The 23,636-nt window shown below is 47.6% G+C and overlaps 1 protein-coding gene across 1 annotated transcript in view; it reads right to left on the minus strand.

Moving 5' to 3' along the window:
* Positions 1 to 565: 565 nt before the first annotated feature.
* The window catches only part of Marco (macrophage receptor with collagenous structure), a 44,645-nt gene continuing 21,574 nt past the window's right edge, over positions 566 to 23,636 (minus strand). Inside the window, exons 4-17 of the mRNA XM_003478607.3 lie at positions 23,253 to 23,288; positions 19,207 to 19,278; positions 19,073 to 19,117; positions 17,096 to 17,140; positions 16,747 to 16,854; positions 13,257 to 13,355; positions 13,117 to 13,152; positions 12,508 to 12,606; positions 12,357 to 12,419; positions 4,598 to 4,642; positions 3,251 to 3,349; positions 2,726 to 2,770; positions 1,991 to 2,167; positions 566 to 869 (exon numbers count right to left, since the gene is read on the minus strand). Of these exons, the coding sequence (XP_003478655.1) occupies positions 739 to 869; positions 1,991 to 2,167; positions 2,726 to 2,770; positions 3,251 to 3,349; positions 4,598 to 4,642; positions 12,357 to 12,419; positions 12,508 to 12,606; positions 13,117 to 13,152; positions 13,257 to 13,355; positions 16,747 to 16,854; positions 17,096 to 17,140; positions 19,073 to 19,117; positions 19,207 to 19,278; positions 23,253 to 23,288 (1,100 nt within the window). The 3' untranslated portion in view covers positions 566 to 738. The remainder of the gene's footprint in view (positions 870 to 1,990; positions 2,168 to 2,725; positions 2,771 to 3,250; positions 3,350 to 4,597; positions 4,643 to 12,356; positions 12,420 to 12,507; positions 12,607 to 13,116; positions 13,153 to 13,256; positions 13,356 to 16,746; positions 16,855 to 17,095; positions 17,141 to 19,072; positions 19,118 to 19,206; positions 19,279 to 23,252; positions 23,289 to 23,636) is intronic.

Here is a 23,636-nt window from a genome sequence, read left to right on the forward strand (position 1 = left end):
GAATGAGGACACCATGGAATTCCTTCCAACAAACTTTCCCAGATTGCTTGGGGATGGGGGGATCATAGGATCCCACTCAGGGAAGATATGGACATAGCAAAGAGGATCTATGCCATTCAGACAGACTGATTATCTTATTTATTTGATCTAAGTCTGTCATTTATTCAGTAAACATTCCTGAGACACTCCTGGAGGTGGATAAAGCTGACCAAAGTCCTAGCAATTATGGGGTTCACATCACACTGAGCACTAACCTCCAGGCTGAAAGGTACAGTTCAATTATCCTGAAACCTGGTGCCACCTGCAAACCAACTCCTTCACTTGCTGCCCAGCTGGGGGCAGCTCACTCTGAGAGATGCCAAAAGATGGAAGGGAAGCTCAAAGCTAACTGTAAACACAGGTGACCTTCACTCTTCCCCATTGTGCCCTCTGCCCTCAGTGTCATCCTGGCCTGTAGACTGAGGCTTTCCCTGCGTACAGGTATGGGACAATTCAGGGAACTGGCACACGACTGAGTGGGGACATGGATATGGTGGGAGCAGACACAGGTGAGTCGCCAGCTCAGTGACATTCAGCCACTGCCAGTGATGCTGCCTGGCAGCATTGTGATTTTTATTAATGAGCTTCTCCAGAGCCTGCTTGGCCAGTTCCAGGGAACCCTCACAGTGTCCTTTCCTTCCCACGTGTGTGAGCCCAAGGCCACCTTGGGGACAGAGTGATGACTTCCAGGGTTCAAGATCAGCTGCACTCCACACCAGCATCCTCACTGTGGCCACAGTTGTGAGTTCCCCAAGCACTCTTGTTGCAGCTCCACAGGGAAGACTCTGATCCCTGGCAGGCAACATCATCCAGCCAGATCTTCCCAGTGCCTTGAGATGGAGGAAGCAGGAGAGAGAGAAGGCTTTGGGTTACTGACAAAGCTAACCCGCTTTCATCTGGGACTGACTGACAACGCTCAGCACTCCTCTGGTGTCTGAGGAGGACTGTGCTGTCACCCTAAATAAAAGCTACTTTAATGCTTAATGTACACACTATAAACTCCCTGCCTAGAGGGACTCCAGCCTCCTATCTCTTCCCTGCTAATTTACTGCTGCATCCTTTTCTTAAATGCTTTCTAAGGCACTTGCATCTTTGTCAAACCCCTTTCCTTCTGATGTAACTGAAAAAAGTTAGGTTATTTGGTTAGTCATTTGCACTACAATGTGACTTTATACACGCTCCAGTATATGAAGAAAATGTGTAAAGTCTTATAGTCCAACAGGATCCAGATTAAAAAACAAATTTGTACTTTGATATGGGGTAAGACAAGAGGGCATTTGGGGGTGGCTACAGTGGAAAATGGCCTAGTGTCCCTGGGTGTCGGGAGGTCAGGTTTTATGACCAACAGAAGGGCTGAGGTAAGGAGTTAAGTTCTTTGCTGCAATGCTGAACTATGGTTGGAGAAAAAAAAAAGTTATAAACTGAGCTGATTGCTAGCATCCCAAGTCATCTTGCTCAGCTTGGTTTTTCTGGCTCCAGTTTGTTGTAGGGTGTCTTCCAGCCCCACCCTCTTTTGACTGTGTTAAATACAGAACACAGGGTCTCCTGCACGCTAGCAAGGCTCTGTCACTGAGCCACAACCCCAGCCCTCCCATGTATTCTTCAAAGATGATCACATTCAGAACTGTGGGTTACAATGAGTTACCTTCCCTCCATCCCTGTCTTCTGTAAAGAGAAAATACCCAGGTGAAGTCTCCAAGACTGGACAGACATTGCCCAGGCCAGGCCAGGCCAGACACAGCCCCACAGAAGCCTTCACTGTTACTTCTGGGGACAAGACGACCTCTCTCTGCTGGGGCAGCCAAGCTAGAAGGAGGTGAAGCCCAAAGCCCCAAGCTGCAGAACTTTTCAGTTGTTATAATCCAAGCTACACTGTGTCACTGACAAGCACAGGTGTCAAAACACCACTCCAGTACCTTCTGGGTGGGTGTCCAGGGTGCCATGTACTTACCACCTCCGTAAGAGCCAATAGCTTTTCCGTTGCTGTAACCCAGCATTCGGCAGAAGACAGTGGCATCATTGTTATCCCAGCCGTCATCGCAAATTGTTCCCCAGACGTCTCCATGGTAAACTTCAGCCCGGCCTCTACTACTGCTGCCCACAATCCTGACAGATGAGGCATGTGAGCCTGTGTGGAAAAAGGCAGGTGGGGAAGGTGTGTCGTTAATGCTGGCTCTCCCTGTTTATCTGTGGAGGATCTACAGCATCTGCCTGCTTGGCTGTCACCAGAGCCTGGAGGAAGGAACCCTACTTTTTGGCACCAACACAGCCTGGCTCCCTGTCTGCATATGCTTGGGCCTGTGGCATGAGGCTGTCTGAGCAGATGCTCCTGTGCCTGGCCTCGCCAGTCCTCCAGACCACATTTAGTCACTCATTGTAGACAGCAAGAAAGAGCGAAGAAGATGGAAGGGAGGAAGAGATGGAGACATGGGGAAGCAGGAAGCAGAAAGGAAAGAGGGGTGAAGGAAGAAAGGAAAAGAGAAAGAGAGAGGAGAGAGGTATGCTGCTACCTTGTGCTTATCCACCATGCACAGGCTTTTTCAAGAGAGGGAACTGTCAGCCTTTTCCCAAAGTGAAGAATATCTTTGAGAGCAAAGCTCTCCCCCCCACCAACACATGTAATTTTCGAATAGTGAATTGACCCCAAAAGAAGAAATATCATAGAAAGAAGAGAAATATCAGTTACCTTTTTCACCTCTTTCTCCTTTTTCTCCTTTCTGCCCGTGAGATCCTGTTGTGAGGAGAAAATCCACACAGTTTAAAGTGTTCCCCATCTTCTTCTGCTAGCAGTGGGCAGGAAGATGGAGGGATGGTGAGGTCAGTCGTCACTCTTTTCCATCTTTGTCTGTGACCCAGTATCTGAGTGACTGGATGTGCCGTGGGCATCAGTGACTCAGTGAGAGGAAATGGGTCCAAACTCCACCAGGAAGGATGGAAACTAGACTAGTACATGGTGTCAATAAGAGACATGAAGTGGGACAGGGGCATCTCCTTCATGGAAACATCAGTCAGTCATGGGTGCTGGCCAGGGACAAGAATGTGTGAGGCTCATATGCCTGCCCACAGGCTGGCCTCTTGGAGGGCTGGGCTGTGCCCGGCTCACCACTGTGTGCTTGGTGCTCAGAGCCATCCCAGCCATGTAACTTGTCAACTGAACAAACAGACCTGTATCTGCCTGTGTTGTGCAAACTCCCTTGAAGCAGAGCCTTACCTTTCGCTCCTGTGTCTCCTTTCTGGCCAACTGCTCCAGGTGCTCCTTTGAGGCCTACTGGCCCAGGGGATCCCTTTTCTCCCTTTGCTCCCACAGATCCTGAAAGGAGAGAGAAGCCACTCATTCCCATAGACATCCTTCTCTGCCTTCCCATGGGGGTCCCAAGGGCCCTGCTGCTTAAAGAATGAGTAACCTCTAACTCCCGGCTTCCCCAAGCATGGGCTATGTACAAATTCAGCCCAACTGGGGCTGTTGTGCCCCCTGACTTCCATACTGACACTGTTGAGGACATATAAATGGAAATGATGAGAGAGTTCCAGAGATTGTTGGTCCTCAGCTCAATACATAATTGTGGGAGTGTTTGAGCCATTCAGGAATTTGCTAGAATGTTTTTAGGCCTCTGTGTCTCCATTAGTGAATGAAACAGTAATAGAATATGCAGTTCATGGGGAAGAAAAATTGCTCCAGAAATTCATCTGAGAAGTTTCATTTCAGAATGTGCTGTGGTTTGGACATGGTAGAGTGTGTCCCCTCAAGGGTTCCTGTCCTTGCTGCGGTGATAGTAAGAGGACATGGAACTCTTGAGGAGAGGAAGTCCTTAGGCCAACTGGGGGGCACTTCCTTTAGAAGAGATCATGGTGCCCAGCTTCTTTGGCTCCTTGGGATCTCATCCTCCTGTACATGATTCTACCATGATGACACCATTTGCAATGAGGGCTTCTATGAGGCCGAGCAGAAGCTACCATTATGTCCTCAAACTTCTAGGACTGTGAGTACAATAAGCTTCTTTCCCTTTATAACCGTCTGCTTCAGGTATTTAATTATATTAAGTAAAAATAACCTAATTCAGCCCTCACTAGGAGAATGCTGTTGAGAAGACCAGAAATGCTGAGTAGTAGGTGCTGAACTCAGTAACTACAAGCAAGGACTTTATAGACAATAAAACTATCCTAGTGACAACCAGCAGAAGGAGGACAGAAGGGTCATGAGCATCCAAAAGAAGGGAAAAACAGACCAAAACTGAGATGGAGAGACTCCCAACCCTGGATGAGAGATGGAGGCTGCCACCTCTATGCTGGCTACGTAGCCTGAAGCCACCGCCCGCACCATCAGCTCTCTCAATGTGTTTTATCCTTTGCCATTCTTGCCCTGCATCCTAAAACCCTTGAGTCTTCAGGTGTTCTTCAGGGAGGGACAGAGGCTTGGATGACAGAGCCCTAGAATCTCAGCCCCAGCTTTGGGGGGAAGGTCACAGCTCTGTGTTCAAAGTCAACAAGACTCAACCTCCAGCAGCACAAACCTCTCTAGTCATCATTCTGGGAAATTAAAATCAAGACAGCTCTTTACCTGGAACTCCTGATTCTCCTTTTGTTCCCTTCTGTCCTTGAATTCCTAAAATCAAAACAACGAAAAGGAGAGAAGATAATAAAACTTAGATATTAGACAATTTTAATCTTAGACAACCTCTACCTTTTGTCTGATTAATGCAGATGGAAAGATACATTGGTTCTCCACGACTGTTTAAAGCCCTTCCAGCAAAGCATAAAAGGTGAGAGGCTGCAGACAAATGCAGATGGTGTGTTAGAGTGAAGTACTAACCTGCTGGTGAGAGCCCAGAGTGGACAGACCCCAGCCTCACTGACTGGCTTTCCTTGTTCACCAGTAACTGTTTTGGTGTCTAAAACCTATTTCTTACCATTGCATTTTGTCAAGAAATACTTATTGAAAAAATTTGAGAAGTCCTTTAGAAATAAAGTATCTTGATTTCCAAAAGACTTTGTGTGGACTTTCTGGCTGCTAGGAGCTCTGGAGGACCCACACCCATACCAGATGCTCCATAAATATTTATTCCTTTATTCTTTGTGACTCAGTTGGCGAATAGTCTGTGGCTAAAGGCTCTCAGGTTCAGAAGATGGAAAAATAATGACTGTAATCATTGGTGAGGATTCTATTTATGTCACAGTGAAAGATTCCCCCTCTTTTTGTGCCTCCTTCATTTTCCTCCTTACCTCTTTCTTGACACCCATTCATCCTTTTATTCAGTTAACTGTCATGGGAGACTCCTTGCCCCACACTCTGCCAGGCTACTGTGCAATCCTAATTTGTGTATTTAGCAATATCATAGTCTCTCATTTATAAAGGTCAACATTGTTTCCATTTCGGAACAATAGGATTCCTCAAGAAAATTACACAGACTTGGGAAAATGCAAGTTCATTAATGACTCTTAAGTAGCAGTTTCTAGAAGGGAACAAGGGGTAGGTGCATCAGGCAGTTGGGAGCACCTGTACATGGCCACACCCTTGCTGAGATTCCTGCCTGGGACACAAGTTTAGCCCATCACAGATATACTCTGCTAATGAATCCTGGAATCCATAGAGAGCTCCATTGTGCTCACTGTAGTGGTCTGGGAAGATCCTCCCTTCTGGCCCCTATCATCTACTTCATTGCCTAACTTTTCTGAGTACCTGTAGTGTTCTGGTCAGAGAACAACAATGTGAAGGGTCTACCAGGGCCCTTGAGAATTCCAGATGATGTCACCATGCTTGGTGCTGCCTGAGGAGATGATCAGAAAGCCAAGAGAAGCCAGCAGTGCAGGGAAGACAACTACCCTGCCCTGGGGCTGGGGAAAGAGCTGACATTAGGAGATCTCTTCCAAGAGTGGAAGAAGCCTTCAAGTCCAGGCCCTGGCCCCAGCACAGCCCAGCATTGGTGCATTCTGATCCCTCAGATTTAAATGCCTCAGCCCTTGGGTTTATGCAGAGAACTCTGATTTAGCCTGAAAACCTTTCAAAGTTGTCAAATGTGAACGATTTTGTGTCCTTCCCTGGTCTCTCTTCATCAGTGATGTGCTTTCTCTACAGCATTACAGCAAAGTGGTTTCCCACTCAGCACTTGAGACTGCCTCTGCCTTATCCTACCCTTGTGACTTTGGTGCAGATGTCCCTGCTTGGGGCCTCAGCCTCCCTGTCTGAATCTGCGCATTGCCTAATGAGGCCGTCATGAGACTAAATGAAATAGCAGATGTCAAGGGCTGGGCACTGTGTCCATCCAGTGCTGTAGAAAAATGGGGCCAAGAGGACATGTGAGTATGTCTCCCCTATAGGTGAGAAATGTCTTGATTGCAAGGGGTGAGCCCTTTCTGAGTACCAGGAAGTGACTGTTATTGACCTGAAAGGACTTAGCAGTGACCACCCAACAGAAGGGGTAGATATCTGTGATTTACCTACCTGCATCTGAAAAGCAAATGTCAACCAGAGGGGGAAAGCTCATGTCCAGAAATATGTTTCTTGTGGTTATTAAATGGGAAAACAGTCCACATGTGATCCTTAACATTCTGTCCCACTGCTAGCAGGGTACCATGTTATAGGAATCTCTACCTCAAGAACCCATCCCTATAAGCAAGATTCATGGGCCCTGGGACACTGAGGCATTCCCTTACTATCCCCGTTGACAGACATACACCTCTCTGGCTGTCCTCTAAAACTCTGCATTATGGCTTTTATCTAGATCTCCCCCTAAAGCCACATACCCTCAGGGACTCATAGATGGCGCTTTTTGGAAGTAGCTGGATCTAAGACGTATGAGTGTGGATTTAAGATGTATGAACACTAAATTATGCTGCTGATTGGTTTAATAAAGTTCTGAGTGTGGTTAATAGGAAATTCCACTCTGGGTGTGGGTAGCACCAACCCACAGGCTTGTAGCCTAAGTGAAATATAAAGGGACTGAAAGAAGGCAGCCACTGCCTGCTCTGCCATGGACTATTTCTCTTCTAGCATTTCACTCTAGCACGCCACCCTGCCTCGGAGCCAGCTGAATATGGACTGAAACCTCTACAGACTGAACCAAAATAAACCTTTCCTCCTTTAATGTGGGGGTGTCAGGTATTTTGTCCCAGCAACGATAAAGTAACTAAGACACAGTTTCATACTGACAGCATCCAGAAGACAGGAATAGCAGGGAAGCCCCAGTTCATGAGGCCCATGGCCCCATGCCTGACCTTCCCTACCATGTTCCTCACACTCTCTTCCCAGCCCTCCCTCCAGAGCTCAGCATGTGCTGTGGCTGCACCACGCCAGGAACTTTGCACACGGCCTTCCTTCTGTTTCTCAGCTACCCTGCAAGGCAATGTTATTTACCTCCCTGACAGAGGAAGAAGTTAACACTCAGATTCTAAGTGATTTATTGGGGTCACACAAATGTGACTGGTGAAGCTGGGCTGCTACCCAGGCTCATTCTCTCCCTGCACCTTGTGGCTGCCTTTGGTCCACCACACGCCAGGCTCTCCCCTTCCTAAAGCTTTCCTCGGGCTATTTGGTTCTAAGGCCACCTCTGGTCTCTCTTGAGCCATCGCTTTCCCTTAAGAGAGCTGAAGTCAAAGCAGTTTGTGATCAAAATGAGACTTTTTTAAAAGACAACTCACTAGATCCACTCAGAGTTGTTGGCCCAGTGGGACAAGGGTGGGGATGGATGTGAGAATCTGCATTTCTCATAAGCTGCTGGTGGTGCAGAGACCACCCACAGTGCCCTGAGCAAATCTCACTCTTTCAGGGACTGGCTCACAGCCCACCTCTTCTGAGCAGCAACTCTGCCCTCACAGGATCCCCACCTCACCCATGCTGGAGATACCCTGAGCCACATTCGCCTGCAGGCACTGGCCCTTGGCCCATTGCCTTCCCAGATACATTAAATGGCTGCCAGTTTTGTTCTCAAAACTCCCCCTTCAAAGAGAGAAAATTAGAATCATATTTTGTGTGATTTTTTTCTAAACTCCATGGTTTCTAAGGTGGTCCTGGCTGAGTGACTGCTTACTAAGGATCCAGGAACAGTCATCACCGCTATCCATTGAAGTAGCACCCTGACCAGATCAGCTAATACATACATGTTGGGAGGGAAAAGTGGCTGGAAAACAGGATTTAGAAAACTGCACATCCTGAAACTATGAGAGAGAAATGGGTGCTGGCTATTCCTGAATGGCAAGCAAATGATTTTCACAATCTCAGCAAGCTAAGAGGGTCCAAATGTTTATTTTCAAGGTACTTTTAGAGAAATGATTTTTTCACCCAAGAAAATAGTTGAATAACACAACTCTTCCTCTTGTGTAGTGCTCTGATTAAGATCATAGGTTGTGCTGAGGATAAGTGGCCAGAGTGTTGTCAAGCTGATAGAGATCTGAATGTGCTGCCACACTACTCACACACCACTAGGAGGAAACCGAGGCCCACTGTGGTCAAGTTCTGGCCCACAGCTAGCCATCTGACCAGGAGCAAGTCCAAATTGAAGATTAGATTTCCTGATTTTTGAGTTAAAGGTAGACATTTTCAATACACTGAGAAACTTCCCTAAATATCACAGTTTACAGGCTAGGTACAACCTAGTAAATTCTAGGATAATTTAATAACTAAAAAATCAAGCTGTGTCTCTTGTGTCAAGAAGTAATATAAGGCTAGTGGGGGACCTAGAATTGCGTTATGTGTAGACTTCTATTCTAAGAAACTTAATGGAAAATTAGAAAGAGTTTTATAAGTGACCATTAAGTAATTTGGTAGGGTTTAACTCTTGAATTACATAACTACTTAGGTATGAGGAGTGGAATTAACTAAGAAAGTATATTCATGTTGTAGGACCAAAGTGCAAAGATATGCTAGCAAAGATAGCAAAGATATGCTATCTTTGTTACTCATCTTCAAACATCTCAAAATGCAGATGAGAATAAAAATTTCAAGTTATATGCATTTAGATTGTGCCACAAAAATATAATAAAAGTGCATAGGAAAATTCTGATTGCTATGTTTGGGCCACTGAGGTGAAAGATTTCCGATTAAGTTGGTATTTTGGAGCTTAAATGTTTTGTTGCTTCTAATATCACTTCATGCAGTGAAAATGGTCAACGGATAAATGCCACAATTTCAAGCGGAAGTAGAGTACTTCCTTACTTTCTAACTTTATTTTTCAACATTGCTAAAGGATGTAGAACAAAAATTTGGTTATTCTTTTGCAATCTTTTGAAAAAGAAAAGGCTAAAAATACTGAAATTAGGGGTTGATAAAAATCAGTTTCTGACAGGTGAATGAAATTCATACTGGAGAAAGTTCTGGTAGGTATACTGTCTTACTTAATAAGACGTGGAGATAATCTTCCCAAAAGAAAAAACGGAATTTCCTTTCTCTTTGCCTCAAGAAGCACAAACATATTCCACCTGGATCCAAGGGAGCAGGGCTAGTGACAATCACCAAATGAGGAATATTCCATGACCAAAGCAGAATTTACCTGTTCATCATGGAGATTCAGGACATGGACTGGGTGACTCTGATTTCTCTTGGTTCTCCTCTATACTGTTCCATACAACTAATTAGAACAACTCTGCATCATTCTATACAACAAAATATAACAACTTTATGTCATTCTATATAAAATCTGCAAACACAGAAGTTTAGACTCTGACTTTGGTATTAACTTCCAGACCCACAAGCCCGTGAGCAAGTGATTTACCCTTTCTGAGCCTTTATTTCCTCAGCTGCAAAGTAGAATGTGTAAAGCTCAATTGTGTGGATAGATGAACTAAGATCATGGGGGTAAAGTCCCTGAGCACAGTGCCCAGCCCAGAGAAAAAGCTGATAACAAATGGATCTCCTGTTATTTAAAATTAATGCTCTAATGAAATCTAGCTGTCACCAGGGTCAAGCCAATAAACTGTAATTTCTGTTTTCATCCAAAATTACTATATTTGTTCTTGAGAGATTAATTGTTTTCTTTACAAAATGGGTAGTACATTAGCTTGACAATCTGGCTGATAAATCATGGACAGCCACCATAGCAGCTTTAGTTTGGGGAATACCAACATGTTGGCACGGACAAGTACACTGTCTTCCATAAGGGGAAAGTCTGGCTCCCACACACCCCTGCCCTGCCTTTTCTTACTTTAGAACTCAGCAAATCTAATCTTTCCAGAAATTCATGAGGCCATACTCCAGCACCATATACTATCCCAATTATGGCTCTGGTGGGGAAACATAATTCCCCTGGTGGAAATTACCAGCTACTTAATAAGGAAAGCATCTGGACTTGGGTGGGAAACCTATCTCATTTTACATAAATGTTAATTATCATATACCCTAAATTAAAATGTAATTCACCAAGTTTACTTGGGAGCAAGAATGAAAGGATAAACCCTAGAACATTACTGGTTGATTCTTATCACTTAGGCTGCTTGGTGTAAAATCCCATAACGCTGCTTGGCAGATATGGCCTATGATGTCTATGCTAAAACTGGTATGCAACCTTGGATGAGTAACTCAGAAAAATTACAGGACCTGAGCACTTCACGTTTCTTCTTAAGAGTGAGAAAAGCCACCATTGTCTCTGTCTGATCCTTTTTGATCTGGGATGGAGAAAGAAGGTGTCACCCAAAAGAGAGGCTGTAGAGGGAGATCCCAAGACAGAGTGTAGTGGATAAGCTCTAAGCTTTTGAGTCAGCATGGCCTAGATTCCAACCTTAGCTGCATGTCGTAACTACTCTTTCATCTCAGAAAACTTTTCAAACACCAACTAACTCGAGTGCTTATCCCCCAGATTGTCACCAAAATGCTCCATAGCAGGTGCTTCTCTTGCTACACCAGCCCTCCCAGGGGGCAGGGTAAGGGGCAATGTTCGATACCCTCAGGCAGCAGAAGGTTCAGATTTGGGGACTGGGGAGTGGGCAGTGCCCCTGTATCTAAAATCACGGTTTATACCTAACACTCTTTAATAAAGAACCATGCATCTGGCAATGAGGGTGGGGGCAGAATGCAGTCATTATTTATAATTTAGGGAGGAATTACATCATTTCCAGGAAGCCACACAGAAAACTTAGGGGCTAGGGGTTTCAGATGCAAGTCAGAACCCTAGAGAGGAGGCCAGAGAATATGAGGCATAAGATTGGAAGAGACATCTGACTTTCACACTCAGAGCCTGTCCTACAGTGGCCTTGGAAAGGTCTCTCATGGGATCAGGTAGTGGGACAGGGACACATGGGAAGAAAACTTTGAGCCTGATGGAGTAGAGGATAGAGCAGGGAGCTGTCCTCATCATGGCTCCTGACAATGCTTAGGAAAACTCCAAAGCTCACAATCCAGAACTCAAGGATCACCAAGAGATAGTGAAGAATGAAAGAATAGTCAACCCTTCAATCCATTACTTGACCAACTAGAATTGCAAAGGACCAATCTTGGTGTGAACCTGAAGCATGACCAGAGGATGAGGGAGTCTACTTTGTCTGACAGGTCGTGACCTTCCACTCCCACAGAGGAGGCCAAGGTTTGGCCACACATGCTAGACCAAAATGAACCCTTTCTCACCATCCTGCATCCCACAAACCCACAGCTCTCCTGCCTGCACCTGAATGGCAGTTCACCACACCAGCACCCAAGCAAATGCACCTGAACTTGGTCTCCTGTACTTCTCCATGTTGTGTGGGGGAATGGGCAGGAGCTGGCACCCCACAGTGGCCCAGATTGTCTAGACTGAACGGTTACAGTGGAAACACTTGGACCTAGAGAGTGGGCAATGTTAGCAGAGTGGTTGGCAAAACAGCACATTGGTAGGACAGCATATAGCCTAGATTAAACTGGCTGGTTTTTATAACCTAGATTATTCTGAGGTGCAGTATAAAGATGAAATAGGCATGATGGTTTTACACTAGACTTGTAAGTTCCATTAATGTTTTCTTTGCTCATCCCTTAGAAAAATGTGCAAGAAGATGTTCCTAAATCCTCTTGCTGAATCCAGAGTGAGGACCACATCCCTCTCAAAGCAAAAATCAGAAGCAGAATGAAAACTATGCACACAACTGGGTGGCAGGCCAGGGAAAGGTGTTCTGCTCTCTTCCATGATGCTGGAAGTTTGGTACTGGCATTCAAGGGCCTCTAGGAACCCCAGACTGAGACAGAACAGCCCCATCCTTTGGGCTCAAAGGATCAGGGGTAACTGCCTTCTTTCATTAGGGAACCTTGGGGACCAGAATGCAGGAGGCCTCCGCCTTCTTCCATGGGTTGCTGGGAGGCTTCCACCTCCTTGTCAGTTGTAACAACTGGCATCTCACATACACACCTACTCACACACTGTTACCTGTGTCGCCCTTGCTTCCTTTCATGCCCTCAGGTCCTTGACTCCCAGGTCTTCCTGGTGTTCCTGGGAAGGCAGATGTCATGGAGGGCATCAGGGCTGGGCAGGGTCCAAATGCCACTCCCCAGGACCATCATAGGGAGCAAGATCTCACCTGGTAACCCAGCCGAGCCAGGGCTGCCACGTTCACCCTTGGCCCCCAAAGGTCCCGCTGGTCCAGGAGGTCCTGGAGCACCTGGCACTCCAGCTTGTCCTGGAAGTTAAACTGTGATTATGAGGCTGATGGTTATTGGCAGAAGGCCCGGCTGACCCCACCCTCACACCTCTTGTCGCAGCTGTGAGACATATGCTTTTTAACACCTTCTAATCCCTCAGCATCTGTAACCTGTCTCTGTAGAAGCCATGAGCTAGTCCTATTAGTGGGAGAATAATTAGCATCAGCAACTGTCTTCCATTTGCAGCTGCAGAGCTGGGAATTGTAGATAATTGGGATTTCTGAATGTAGATGTCCAGCTCCATACCTCTGGGTGAGAATGTCCAGAGTGAGAAGGTTCACAAAGAGGGCTATTAATCAGTCTGTCCTTTGTTGGCTACTTAGGAGAGCCCAGGCTTTTAAGAAGCCTGCCTCATACGAGGGGCTAGGTTTTTACTCACCCTGGTGAATTCTACAATAAAAGAAAAGATGATGGAATCAAGTCTCTAACTTGATTCTGCTCAGGGATTTTGATGGCTACAGTGAAGCCCAGTGCTCCCCATTTCCTACCTTGATCGCCTTTGGCTCCAGGAGATCCAGCCACGCCTAAAATGAAGGAGTGTTTTTAGGAAGTTTTCCCCTTTGACTCAGCCTCCCAGAGTAAAGGAGAAATAGTAGTTCCTCCATGGCTCTGGCCTCTTGTGTCTTACCTGGTAGACCTGGAATCCCTGAGTCACCTTTGCTCCCCTGGGGCCCAGAGGGTCCCATGACTCCTGTGTCTCCTTTCATGCCCATGTTCCCTTTGCTCCCTGAAAAAAAAAAAGGTGTTGAAGTCAATCATGGGAGGGAGACAAACCCAGTTAGGGACTCCAACTCCAACACTGCCTGTCCCACCTACATTCTAAACACAGAACTCTTTGAGCTTCTGCTTGAAGCCCAGAAGTGGAATTGGTGATCACATCTCCCAAGGACTCCCCAGAGACAGGACAGGGACTCAGGAGAAATTAATAAGGTGACCTGGCCCAGATGATAGTTGTCAGATGGCCCCACAACTTGGATCCCAGGACCCAGTCAGAAGAACCAGAGTCCAAGCTTCACTGGCACTTTTTTGGCTGGTTTTAGTGTAGGTGCTCCGGGAATTATTTTTAAAGACTTTCACACTGAAATCTAAATATTCTAGAAGTAGGTCCCCAATTCTGAGAATGGAAATTTTGGTGTTAATGATAGAGAGACAGATTTATAGCAATTCCTGTTCCTGCCATCAATTCAGATATGGGTTTCCCTAGTTCTGAGAATTTCAAATTTTCCACTTGTCATCAACATTCAGGACTTGTCCAGCCTGTCCTCTCCTGAGTCCTCCATCACTCCCTCCTCCTTTCCTGCTGGTGCCTGATGCATATCAATTGAAAGCAGCTTCTCACAGGGCCGGGACTCTTCTTCGCTATGTCCAAGTGTCCTTTGGTAGGCAGTGGGCTGCAGGTCACACCACACAGGGCTCACTCAGCAGCAGCCCACTTGGCAGCTGGTATTCAGGAAGTTGCTGATACCCCATGTTGGCTGGAGGTGAATATCTCCAACTCCACACCCCTGGGGGCAAAATGGAGCCCAAGTCTAAAGAGAACTGTCTCACCCCAAAGCAACCTTTAAGGTTCTTGAGTAGATACATTGGGATAGAATTTTGTTAAAAGGTATTCTTGGTCTTATACTAATATTTTGATAAGATAGTACTGGTGACTCAGGCAGAATGCCATTCTTTCGCCTGCTAATTAAAAACTGGGATACAAGGCTTCAAAGAGGTGAGAGGCAACCTCTCTGAGCCTGAGGTTGGAGTGAAGTCAGTGGAAAGTTTGGGAGCTGGCCTTGAAGAATGACCATTCCCTTCTAAGAAACAAAGCAAGCATAAAGAGCTTGGTTCCACAATGCAAAATACTATAAGAGGAGAGGAATGCATCCTGGCCTACCATCACATGGTAGGGCAATGAACTACCATGACTCACATGAATCAGAATAGCTGGAAGAGAGGGTTTCGAATATTCTCATCCCAAAGAAATGATAAATGAGACGGCAGAGAGCCTAAATATCTGGAATAGATCATTACACAGTGTATGTAAGAACCAGTGTTTCAGGCTGTACTTTATAAATACACACATTTGTCTGTCCAATAAATTAAGTAAAAATGAACTTGGCTACAATTGAGGTCTCTTATGATAGTCAAGTTGCAAACAGCAAAGGAGACAGTTCTTGACCTGTTGGAGTGTCCATCTGGGAAGAGGTACAAGGCCTATTTGATCTGGACCAGGACTATCAAGTTGTAGCGACTGGTCAGTAAGCTGCACACAGTGTTTTCTGTGTGGTTTGAGCCTGCATTTGTGTTGCTATGATTTCCAGATCTCTACTATAGGGACAACTTTGGAAAGCAGGATAGCATCCCAGAGGTCCAGCAAAAGGTCCAGACTGTGGCTCTAACTCAGGAAGCACAGATGCTTCTGACTTCAGAATGTTCCAGTCCTGGAGGATGAATGGGAAAACAGCCTATTCCCTGGATCTCCATCATGGTGCCCATATCAGGGGGCTTACACAGTCCAGGAACCTGCAGCAGCTTGGTGAGGTGGTGAACAAGCAAGATGTCATGAACTTGGGAGAGGGGATTCAGGAGGGGACAGATGACACGGAACCCTGCTTTCTAACAACTGAAATAGCCGTGTTTCTCTTTGCCAGCCACCTCCACAACCTCGGGGCTCCAGTTGGGGGTGGACGCTATTGGAAATAGGACAGATCAAACTCAGTCTGTAATGCTGGTGTCACCTTGAGAGAGGCCAAGTCTCCTTTACCAAAGAGAGCTGTGCAGTGCCAGCTTTAGAGGGCCCTCAGAAATTACTGCCCACCCTTTGGCCTGCTGCAAGAATGGCCCTCAGTCCCACTAGGAAGGACTGTGCATTAAGACCCAAGTCAGCCTGTTCATCACAGGTCAACCCCAAGTTCTAAGTCATTCTTGCTCCCCTGCCTGCACAGGTGGTTCTCCTGCGACTTGAATTCATTGGTCCTCATTCTTTGGCTAGTACCACCCAGAACAAGTTTGTTTTCTCCCGCATGAGTGCTTTCCAAATATTTAGGAGTGGCTGGTATGTCCTTGCCAGGGGCTGTATACTTGAAGACAAAAACCTTTCGTTTTTCATAAGGTAAAAAATTTTTGTCAGACATCTTGTATGTAGTTAACCCTCAGTAAAGGTTAGTGTTATTGTCTTCCTTTGGTAAGTGAGGAACTCAAGACTCAGTGACATTCAGTCATTTGCCCAAGGTCACTCTTTTTTTAAAAAAAATTTTTTTTTGTCTTTTTCCTTTTTATCGGTACCAGGGATCGAACTCAGGACCGCCTGCTTGCAAGGCAGGGGCTTATGCCACTGAACTAAATCCCCAGCCCTCCCAGGTCACTCTTGAGCAATATCAGATCCTAGGTCTGTCCCATTTTGGAACTGAGGTCCTTTTCCTTTCTACTGGTCAGGAAAGGATCACTGCCACTAATAAGGGTTATCATTTACCATGTGGCCAACAGTTTGAAAACAAAATCTCTAACCTCATAACTGTTCTGCAAGGCATGTATAGATTGTTAGTATTTTAACTGAATTGTAGTTCTTGTCTGAAGTGAAGAGACTGAAGCTCAGAGGGTTGAAGAAGGTGCCCACTCACCCAGGTGAGCAGGTGCAGAGCAGGATGGAAACCAAGCCTGCCTAGCTTCTCTCATGGCACCCAGAGCCTCCTCAGTTTAGCAGCCAAGAGGCAGATGAGATGCCTGGAGGTGCTCAGTCAAGTTCTGAGCCCTAGGGCAGTGTTTTTGGCTGCGATGTGAGACTGTCAAGGTCTGAGATGCTTCTTATAACCTAAAGTCATCCTCCATCAGTGAGGGGACTCCTCATAGAGGCAGATCCATTGCCCTTACTGCCAGCCTGCCTTTCTCCTAACTCCACCCCTTGGGCCCCTGGCCTTCCTCTCTGACCCCCTAGCATGGCCTGGGCTCTTTGCTAGTCACAAGAATGGCACTGTCCTCACATTACATCCTTGTCCTTTGTTCACCTGGAAAGAAGAGGTCACACTCATTGTCCAGAGGTGCCCATAGCACTAAACAAATGAAATGTCACAGAATTTGGGGCCCCACTCCCTCTGACCTCCCTGAGATCACTGCCATCCCAACACAGTCCTTACCTGGGTGGCCCACGTCCCCTTTATCTCCCTTGGCACCAGTTTCCCCTTTGGGGCCAATGAGACCTCCATCGCCTTTGCTGCCTTTCTCCCCTTGAGGTCCTGTTTTACCTGTGATGAGAAGAACCAGTGAGGGAGTCCCACCACCGCCAGGAGGAGCGGAAATCATACCCAGTGTTGGACATGTTGGCTCACGCCTTGGGTGGTCTTGCTGAGTTCTCTAGGACTTGAGAAGAGGGCTGTGTTTACCCTCAGGGGCTGGGCTGGGGCTATGCAGAGAGGACATCAAGGACAGCTGCTCCTAGGCCTCACACAGTGCACCCCTGACCCCAGGAGGGGAAGCCCGAGTTACCAGCAGCTCCTTGCTTCCCTGGTGCGCCCTTCGGTCCTTGGAGGCCTGTGGAGAAGGAAGGAAGAACTCAGTTGCTATGGGCCGGGCTCTTCAGTTAGCTGACATTCTGGACCCCCTGAGGTGGACATAGAGCAGAGACCCCTAGGGCAAAGCCCCAGGTGAGCACTCTTCCCTGCCCCTCCCAAAGGCAGGGCAGCACCTGAGAGAGACCCACACAGCAATGGAAGAAAAACTTTTAGAGTAAAGTGAGTTGACTGGAATCATAACTCTGCTACCTGGCAGGTTGGATGTCTTTAGAAATGTCATTTAAGTATTCCACATCTCTATTTTCTTGTCTGTAAAATGGGGCTGGCCATAACAAGGTTCTCATTAGTGCTCCAAAGACCATGACAAAAGTGCACCTGAGAGGTGGTGATTCCCTTCTACATTGCCCAGGGTCCTAGGCTAGCATGGGGCATGTTGGAGGTTTCACTAGCTTTTCCTTGGGGAGTAAGAAGTGCCCCAAGATGAAGGAAGATGGACTCTGTGTTCACACACTCCATAGTACTGCTAAAGCTGCTTCTTCAGTCTGTTTTAAGTATATGAGTCCCATGCAGGACTGGGGCTGAACAAAATGTTGTCCAGTCAATGGTCAGCCTGCTGAAGAGGAGCTAAATTCCAGGCTCCATTCCTGCTCAAAGCACATCACTAAGTCCTTGGGCTCTGGCTTTTCCTTTCAAGCCAGCTTCCCTGGATACCATCTGGAGAGCTCCAGAAACCTAGCAAAAGTCCTTTGTTTTCTAGGACAAAAGATGAGAGAGGAAAAGGCCCTCAGAGTAAGTCTTCCCTCCTCCAAGCTTCCGAAGATTGAGTATGAAAACATCTGTGCATGGGTTGTGCAACAGTGTATATGAGTGTGTGCATGACTATGATTGAGCATGAGAATTTGAGTATGTGCCTAAAAATGCACAAATACACAGACATGCATGAAAATTTGAGAGTGTAAGAATGTGATTATATGTATAGATATGTGGTTGCAGATGACCATGTATAGATACGTGTGAGCACATGGGTGTGTGTGAGAAGTGTGAGGGTGTTGTGTATGCGCCTCACTGAACCATAAACTTTCCTTCCTATTTCTTAAAACCTCTGGGAAAAAATGCCTGCTAGAGACTTAGAGCAATAGGTATTTTGGGATCCCATTTATTAAATTTCTTCCAAAAGTCAGCTCCTTGAAGATTTCCCGGCTAACAAGTTGCCTCTCTATGATTGCTGCTGTTTCCTTTCTGCCTTGGCAGCCCCGGGCTTAGAGTGCATGGCTTGTTTACTTCCCCTTCCTCACAAATCCTCTGGCTCTGCTCTCACCGAGACAGCATCTTTGCATCTTTACAGAGCTGCTGCCTCAGCCCAGGGGAATTTGGGGCTGAAGGGTGGGTGTGAAGAGCAGAGCGGACTGTATCAGTCGCCAGCTCTGGTCTAGGTCTGTCCTCTGGAGGACAGCTGAGTCCGTAGCCTCTCTGACTGGGTCATCGATAAGATCCTGAGCAGGTCTAAGCTGCTGCCCAAAAAATAGGGCCTAATACTTTCCTGGCAAAGATCATGGGATTTGCATTACCCAGAACCCCCAGTGCACAGAGACTTAGGTGACAGGAAATGGCACTGAGGCATGTGTGCTGAGTTCTCAAGTTCCAGCAGGGTGGAGGAGCCTGACTTTCTTCACCATGTTCTCTGGTTTGAACTGCCCAGCCCAGAGGACCAGGCAGTAGTGTTGCAGCCCTCCAGCTCTCCCAGGCCAGGCGCCACCTGTCAGTGCCCCCTAAGGATTGCAGCCCTGCTCTTCTGCTGTGCAGTTTGCTTCCTCCTACCTCTCAGGGCATCCCAAATCTCAGGGCAGCCACCAGCTTCATAGACCCTGAGGAGCTTATACTACAGCAGGGGCCATGTCCACAGCCAGGGCCCCATACTGAGAACACCAGTTGTGAATTTCTTCCTACTCACCAGGATCTCCCTTGCTGCCTGGTGGGCCTTGGAGTCCAGGGAGACCTGGAAGGAAAAGGGGACTCTGAGCATGCCCTGCACGAAGCAGAGGATGGGTTACAGAGCCATTACAGGGAAGATGACAGAGGCTATACCTGGGCTTCCAGCCGGTCCTATGGCCCCCTTGGCTCCCTTTTCGCCTGGAAGTCCCTGGGCGCCCTTCGGACCTGGAAGACAGGAGGAGGAGGAGGAGCAGAAGCACAAAAGAGCCAGCTAGATGGAGGACAGTGGTGGGAACAATGCTATTCACTCAATAATTCACCCAGCAAGCTCTCACTGAGCATTATGTGCAAGCTAAACTGTGAGGAGGGAAAAGCAGAAGATGAAGATACAAATTCTTCCTTCAAGACACTCATGGCCAGGGCTGGGGATGTGGCCCAGGGGTAGAGTGTTTGTCAAGGTTGTGTGAGACTCTAAGTTTAATCCTTACCACCACGGAAGGAAGAAAAGAAGAAGAAGGGTTGGCGGGGTGTGTTGATAGCCTAGAAGGCAAATACAAACCAAAGTATTTGCAGAGATGTCTTCTTAGAGAATCTGAGTCAAACAGGTCTGGGTTTAAGGACTGGCACTGTCGTTTATCAAGAAGGCCTTATGCAAGTTACTTCATTTTTCTGAGCCTCAGCTTCTTGGCCACTAAAATGGGGTTACTGTGCTTGCTATGTGCTGTCCCAAGATGACCACATGGAGATCTCTCAGGTAAAACTCTCAAGGCAAGCTATGGGGGAACATAGCTTTTTTTTTTGAAACTCATAGTTTTTTTCTGAAACTCACACAGTTCTCTGCCATTTTCAGGGGCTGCTTTTCAGGCAGGGCTCATGTGAGTCTCACAATAATCCAGGTGGGCAGCACAGGGCCGCTTATTCCCAAGTCACTAGGGAGGGGGCTGGTATTCTGAAAGGTTGGTGTCTTATCTGAGGCCATGTGTTAGGAGAGATGTTGGGGGATTCCAAATCTCCCAAGGGCAGAGCCTTTGCCCGGGGAAGATGCTTGGTGAAGGAGCTGGTGCTGAGCTTTCCAACTAGAAGCAAAAGTGCACTCCAGTTCAGAAGACCCAGAACACTGTAGCGTGTCATGGGGTCCAGAAGATGGAACCAGAATCGAGGACTAGAACTTCTGTTGAGCATGGAGTCCTTTTTGGCATATCTCAGGCGAAAGAATCTATCCAGGATCTAACAGTTACCAGCTACTGAGGGTCTGCACTTGGCCCAGCAATGGCTTATTGTCTGTGATACACTGACCTTCCAGGGTTCTCTGGGGGACTTGAAGTAGTGGGACATGGGACACAAGTGAGAGCTCTCTGGGCTCCTTATCCAAAAGGCAGAGATCAGCGCCTCAGAGGTGTCATGGCACAGGGGACAACTGACCTGAAGAACCAACCCTCCTTCCAGAAGACCAAGGTTAGAAGCTTCTGGCCCCTGGCACTTCTGGAAAGAAGTGTCCACTTCCTGCCAGGTTGGGCTCAGGCCCCTCCTAGGGCTTCTCAGGGTGAACCCCTAGGATCTTGCCCCCACTGCCACTGCCCTCTCAGCAGTGGAGACTGTCTCTTTTCGGCCAAGGTCCTGGCGCTTGGCTTGGGTGTCCCACTTAGCTCCTCCAAATCTGCTTGCATCATCTGAGGAAGTCCGTGTACCTCTGAGCTTCAGTTTCCTCAACTATGAAATGGGAATACACCAATAGCTGCCTGCAGTTAGTGTAAAGAGTCAGTCGGGCATGAAGAAAAAGTGCCTTGTGCTCTGCTAGGGGTCCTCACCCAGCTCACCCTATCTGGGGTGCTCTGGCCATGCTCATCTCAGATCTCTCCTCTGCTCCCTGGCTCTAGAATTTCATGTGTCAGGCTTTCCTTTTCTGTGTTCCTGACTCACCAAGCTCCCTGCTCTGCCTCAGCATCTTCGCACAGGTGGCTCTCTGGGATGCAATTCTCAGTAACCTTTTCTGACCTGGAGAGTGAGGGCCCCTCTAAACTTCCTCACACAAGGGTCTGCCCCATCATTCAAACCACCTTGCCCCACTATGCTTTGCTCCTTCTTCAAGGAGAAGGTCAGAGAAGACAAGGTCTTGTATACTTTCTGTCTCAGTACCTATGGCAGTGGCTTGTCCTTACAGAGATTTCAATAAACACTTGTTGGGAGAAAGGAAAGAAGTACAGGATGGACAGGGGAAGGAAAAGAGGAACAGGTGAGTTCTGCAATCCCCTCCCGGAAGCTTGGCTGAGGTGCTATTTTCCCCAGTGTGTCCAGGAAGCCTGGGCTGAGAGCCAAACGGGCAGCAGCTGCTGTGGTCCGTGTGAAACAAGGAACTTCTGTGCTCCACACCCCCGCCCCTCGCCTCCTAGGCTTCTCCAGTGCATTTGATCACAAAGCTAGCCTTTGGGAAGTGCTGACCAGGCAAGGCAAGGCAAGCCAGGGGGAGGGGGTACAGGCCACACCTACTGATGGCTGGGGGTTGGAGTGAGTCTGGGAAGGCAGTAGTGCCCAGCTCCTGGAAATGCTGTTTCCTGTCTCTGCTCTTTGGGCTCCAGAAGACAGAGAGAGAGAGAGGGAAAGGAGAGGGAGAGGGAGACAAGTCACAGATGGACTGACAGAGAGACTGGGAGATGTGGGGAGATAGAGAATCTGTACAGTAGACCCTCAACATCTTTGAGTTCTACATTCTCAGATTTAACCAACAACAGATTGATAATATTTGGAGAAAATTTGCCTCTATACTATGCCTGCATAAATTTTGTTCTTTGTCATTATTTTCTAAACAATACATCAGCTATTTACATAGCATTTACATTATATTTGATATTACAAGTAATCTGAAATGCTTAAAGATATACAGCAAGATGTGCATAGGTTATTTGCAAATATGACACCATTGTATACAAGGGATGTGAGCTTCTCCTGATTTGGGTATCCATGGAGGCCCTGGTGTCAAGAGAAACAGACAGGCAGGCAATGAGGTCAGAGTGGGGTGGGCTCTCCATCTGGACCTGGAGCTCTGAGCCTAGTGGTGGAGTGATGGAGCAGAGTTTCAAGATCAGATCAACCCCACTGGGCAGAGAGAAGGAAACACTGACACCATCAGCTAAAGTGGCCGAAGTCATCAGAAAAGTGCTCCTTACAGGAAAGGAGCCAGTGTTCATCAGATTGGGGCTGCTCAAAATCTTTTCCATCTTTCTACTAGAAGAATAACAGCAATAGCCAGTAACGAGCATAGCATCACTACAGAGTACTGACTCTGTGCCCAGCACAGGTTGGGCCTTTTGTAGGAACTGCTCTATCCTGCACTCATCTGATCATTGTCCCCTTCTTGCAGGGGAGCACTCAAAATGTTAAATGACTTACTCAGGGTCACCCATCTTGTGAGGGGCAGAGCCAGGGCTTGTGCTCAGGTCTGCAAGCATCGAGTTCACCCTCCCTCTCCATCCGAGGCTGCCTCACAGCTCTCCCTGACCAGAGGGAGGTGGGCCAGCCTAAAATGTCAACAGCACCCAGGACTCCGTCCCAGGAACATCAAGAATATTTATCCCCGGGGTAAAATTTCAACTACTCAGCTGCTGGAGTGGCAGAGGGTTGTGAGGGAGGTATGTGTGTGTGCATTTGTGCCGCACAGCATATATGTGAGCTGAGGAGGAGAAAGAGGGCAGATAAGCTGCAGGCTTATCCTAAAGAACACAGGCTACTGTCGGGCATCTTTTTCACATCATCTCCCTGTTTTAAAACAGCCCCGAGGTGAGCCCAGTGGTCACCATTACTTTCCATACCAGTGGAGGCTGAGGGTCCAGAAAAGTTCTATCTTGGGCAGGGCTAGAAAGATGGGATTGTGCCCTGCAGGGAGACAAGACAAGGACCTATGGGAAGGAGCACAGCACCCTGGTGATAAGCCCTACATGGCAGAGGAAAGTGCTTATGGGAAAGGAGACTTAGAAGCTGGAACAGGCAGAGGGGATGGGTTTGGACTTGCCTGAGAAGATAGGTTCGAATGGGGGGAGTAAGAGGGGAAGCTGTTTTAGGCAAGGAGAGGGCAGAGGCCAGATGCTGGCAAGGGGCAGAGGGGATGCAATTGAGGGAGTCCATCAGATGAGGGCTACTGGATGTATTCCCAGATCATACAGGCCAAGCAGCCCAAAGGTGTTGGGAGGGGACAATGAACCTACCTGGGGCACCTCGTTCACCTTTGATCCTGTGCAACTCTGCAAGGGAAGGAGAGAGGGTATCAGGCTGAACTGTGGGGGTTCCCTTCCCGGGATCTACCCCCTTACACTATATGGGGAGCAGAGGCTTCAGCCAGATTAGAGAGAAAGCGGCTTGGAGGACAGGCTTCAGGCTCCTGGGTGTGTTCAGGAGAAAGGGCTTGGAAAGCAGCCCTTTCCAAAGAGCTGTTGGAAGCCCTTTCCAAGGAGCTCTTGTTCCAAGGAGCTCCCCTGTTTCAGGGGAGCTGCAGGTGCCTGAGAGCCACAGGAGTGGGGAAGAGGGCTGGGCTGCCTTCCTGTGCCAGCCTTTACCTGGTCCAGCTACAGGGGCTTCTGCAAGCACCTGCT

This window comes from Cavia porcellus, unplaced genomic scaffold, assembly GCF_034190915.1.
Source record: "Cavia porcellus strain 051 isolate PalLab524CR breed Dunkin Hartley unplaced genomic scaffold, mCavPor4.1 scaffold_12, whole genome shotgun sequence".
Classification (NCBI taxonomy): domain Eukaryota; kingdom Metazoa; phylum Chordata; class Mammalia; order Rodentia; family Caviidae; genus Cavia; species Cavia porcellus.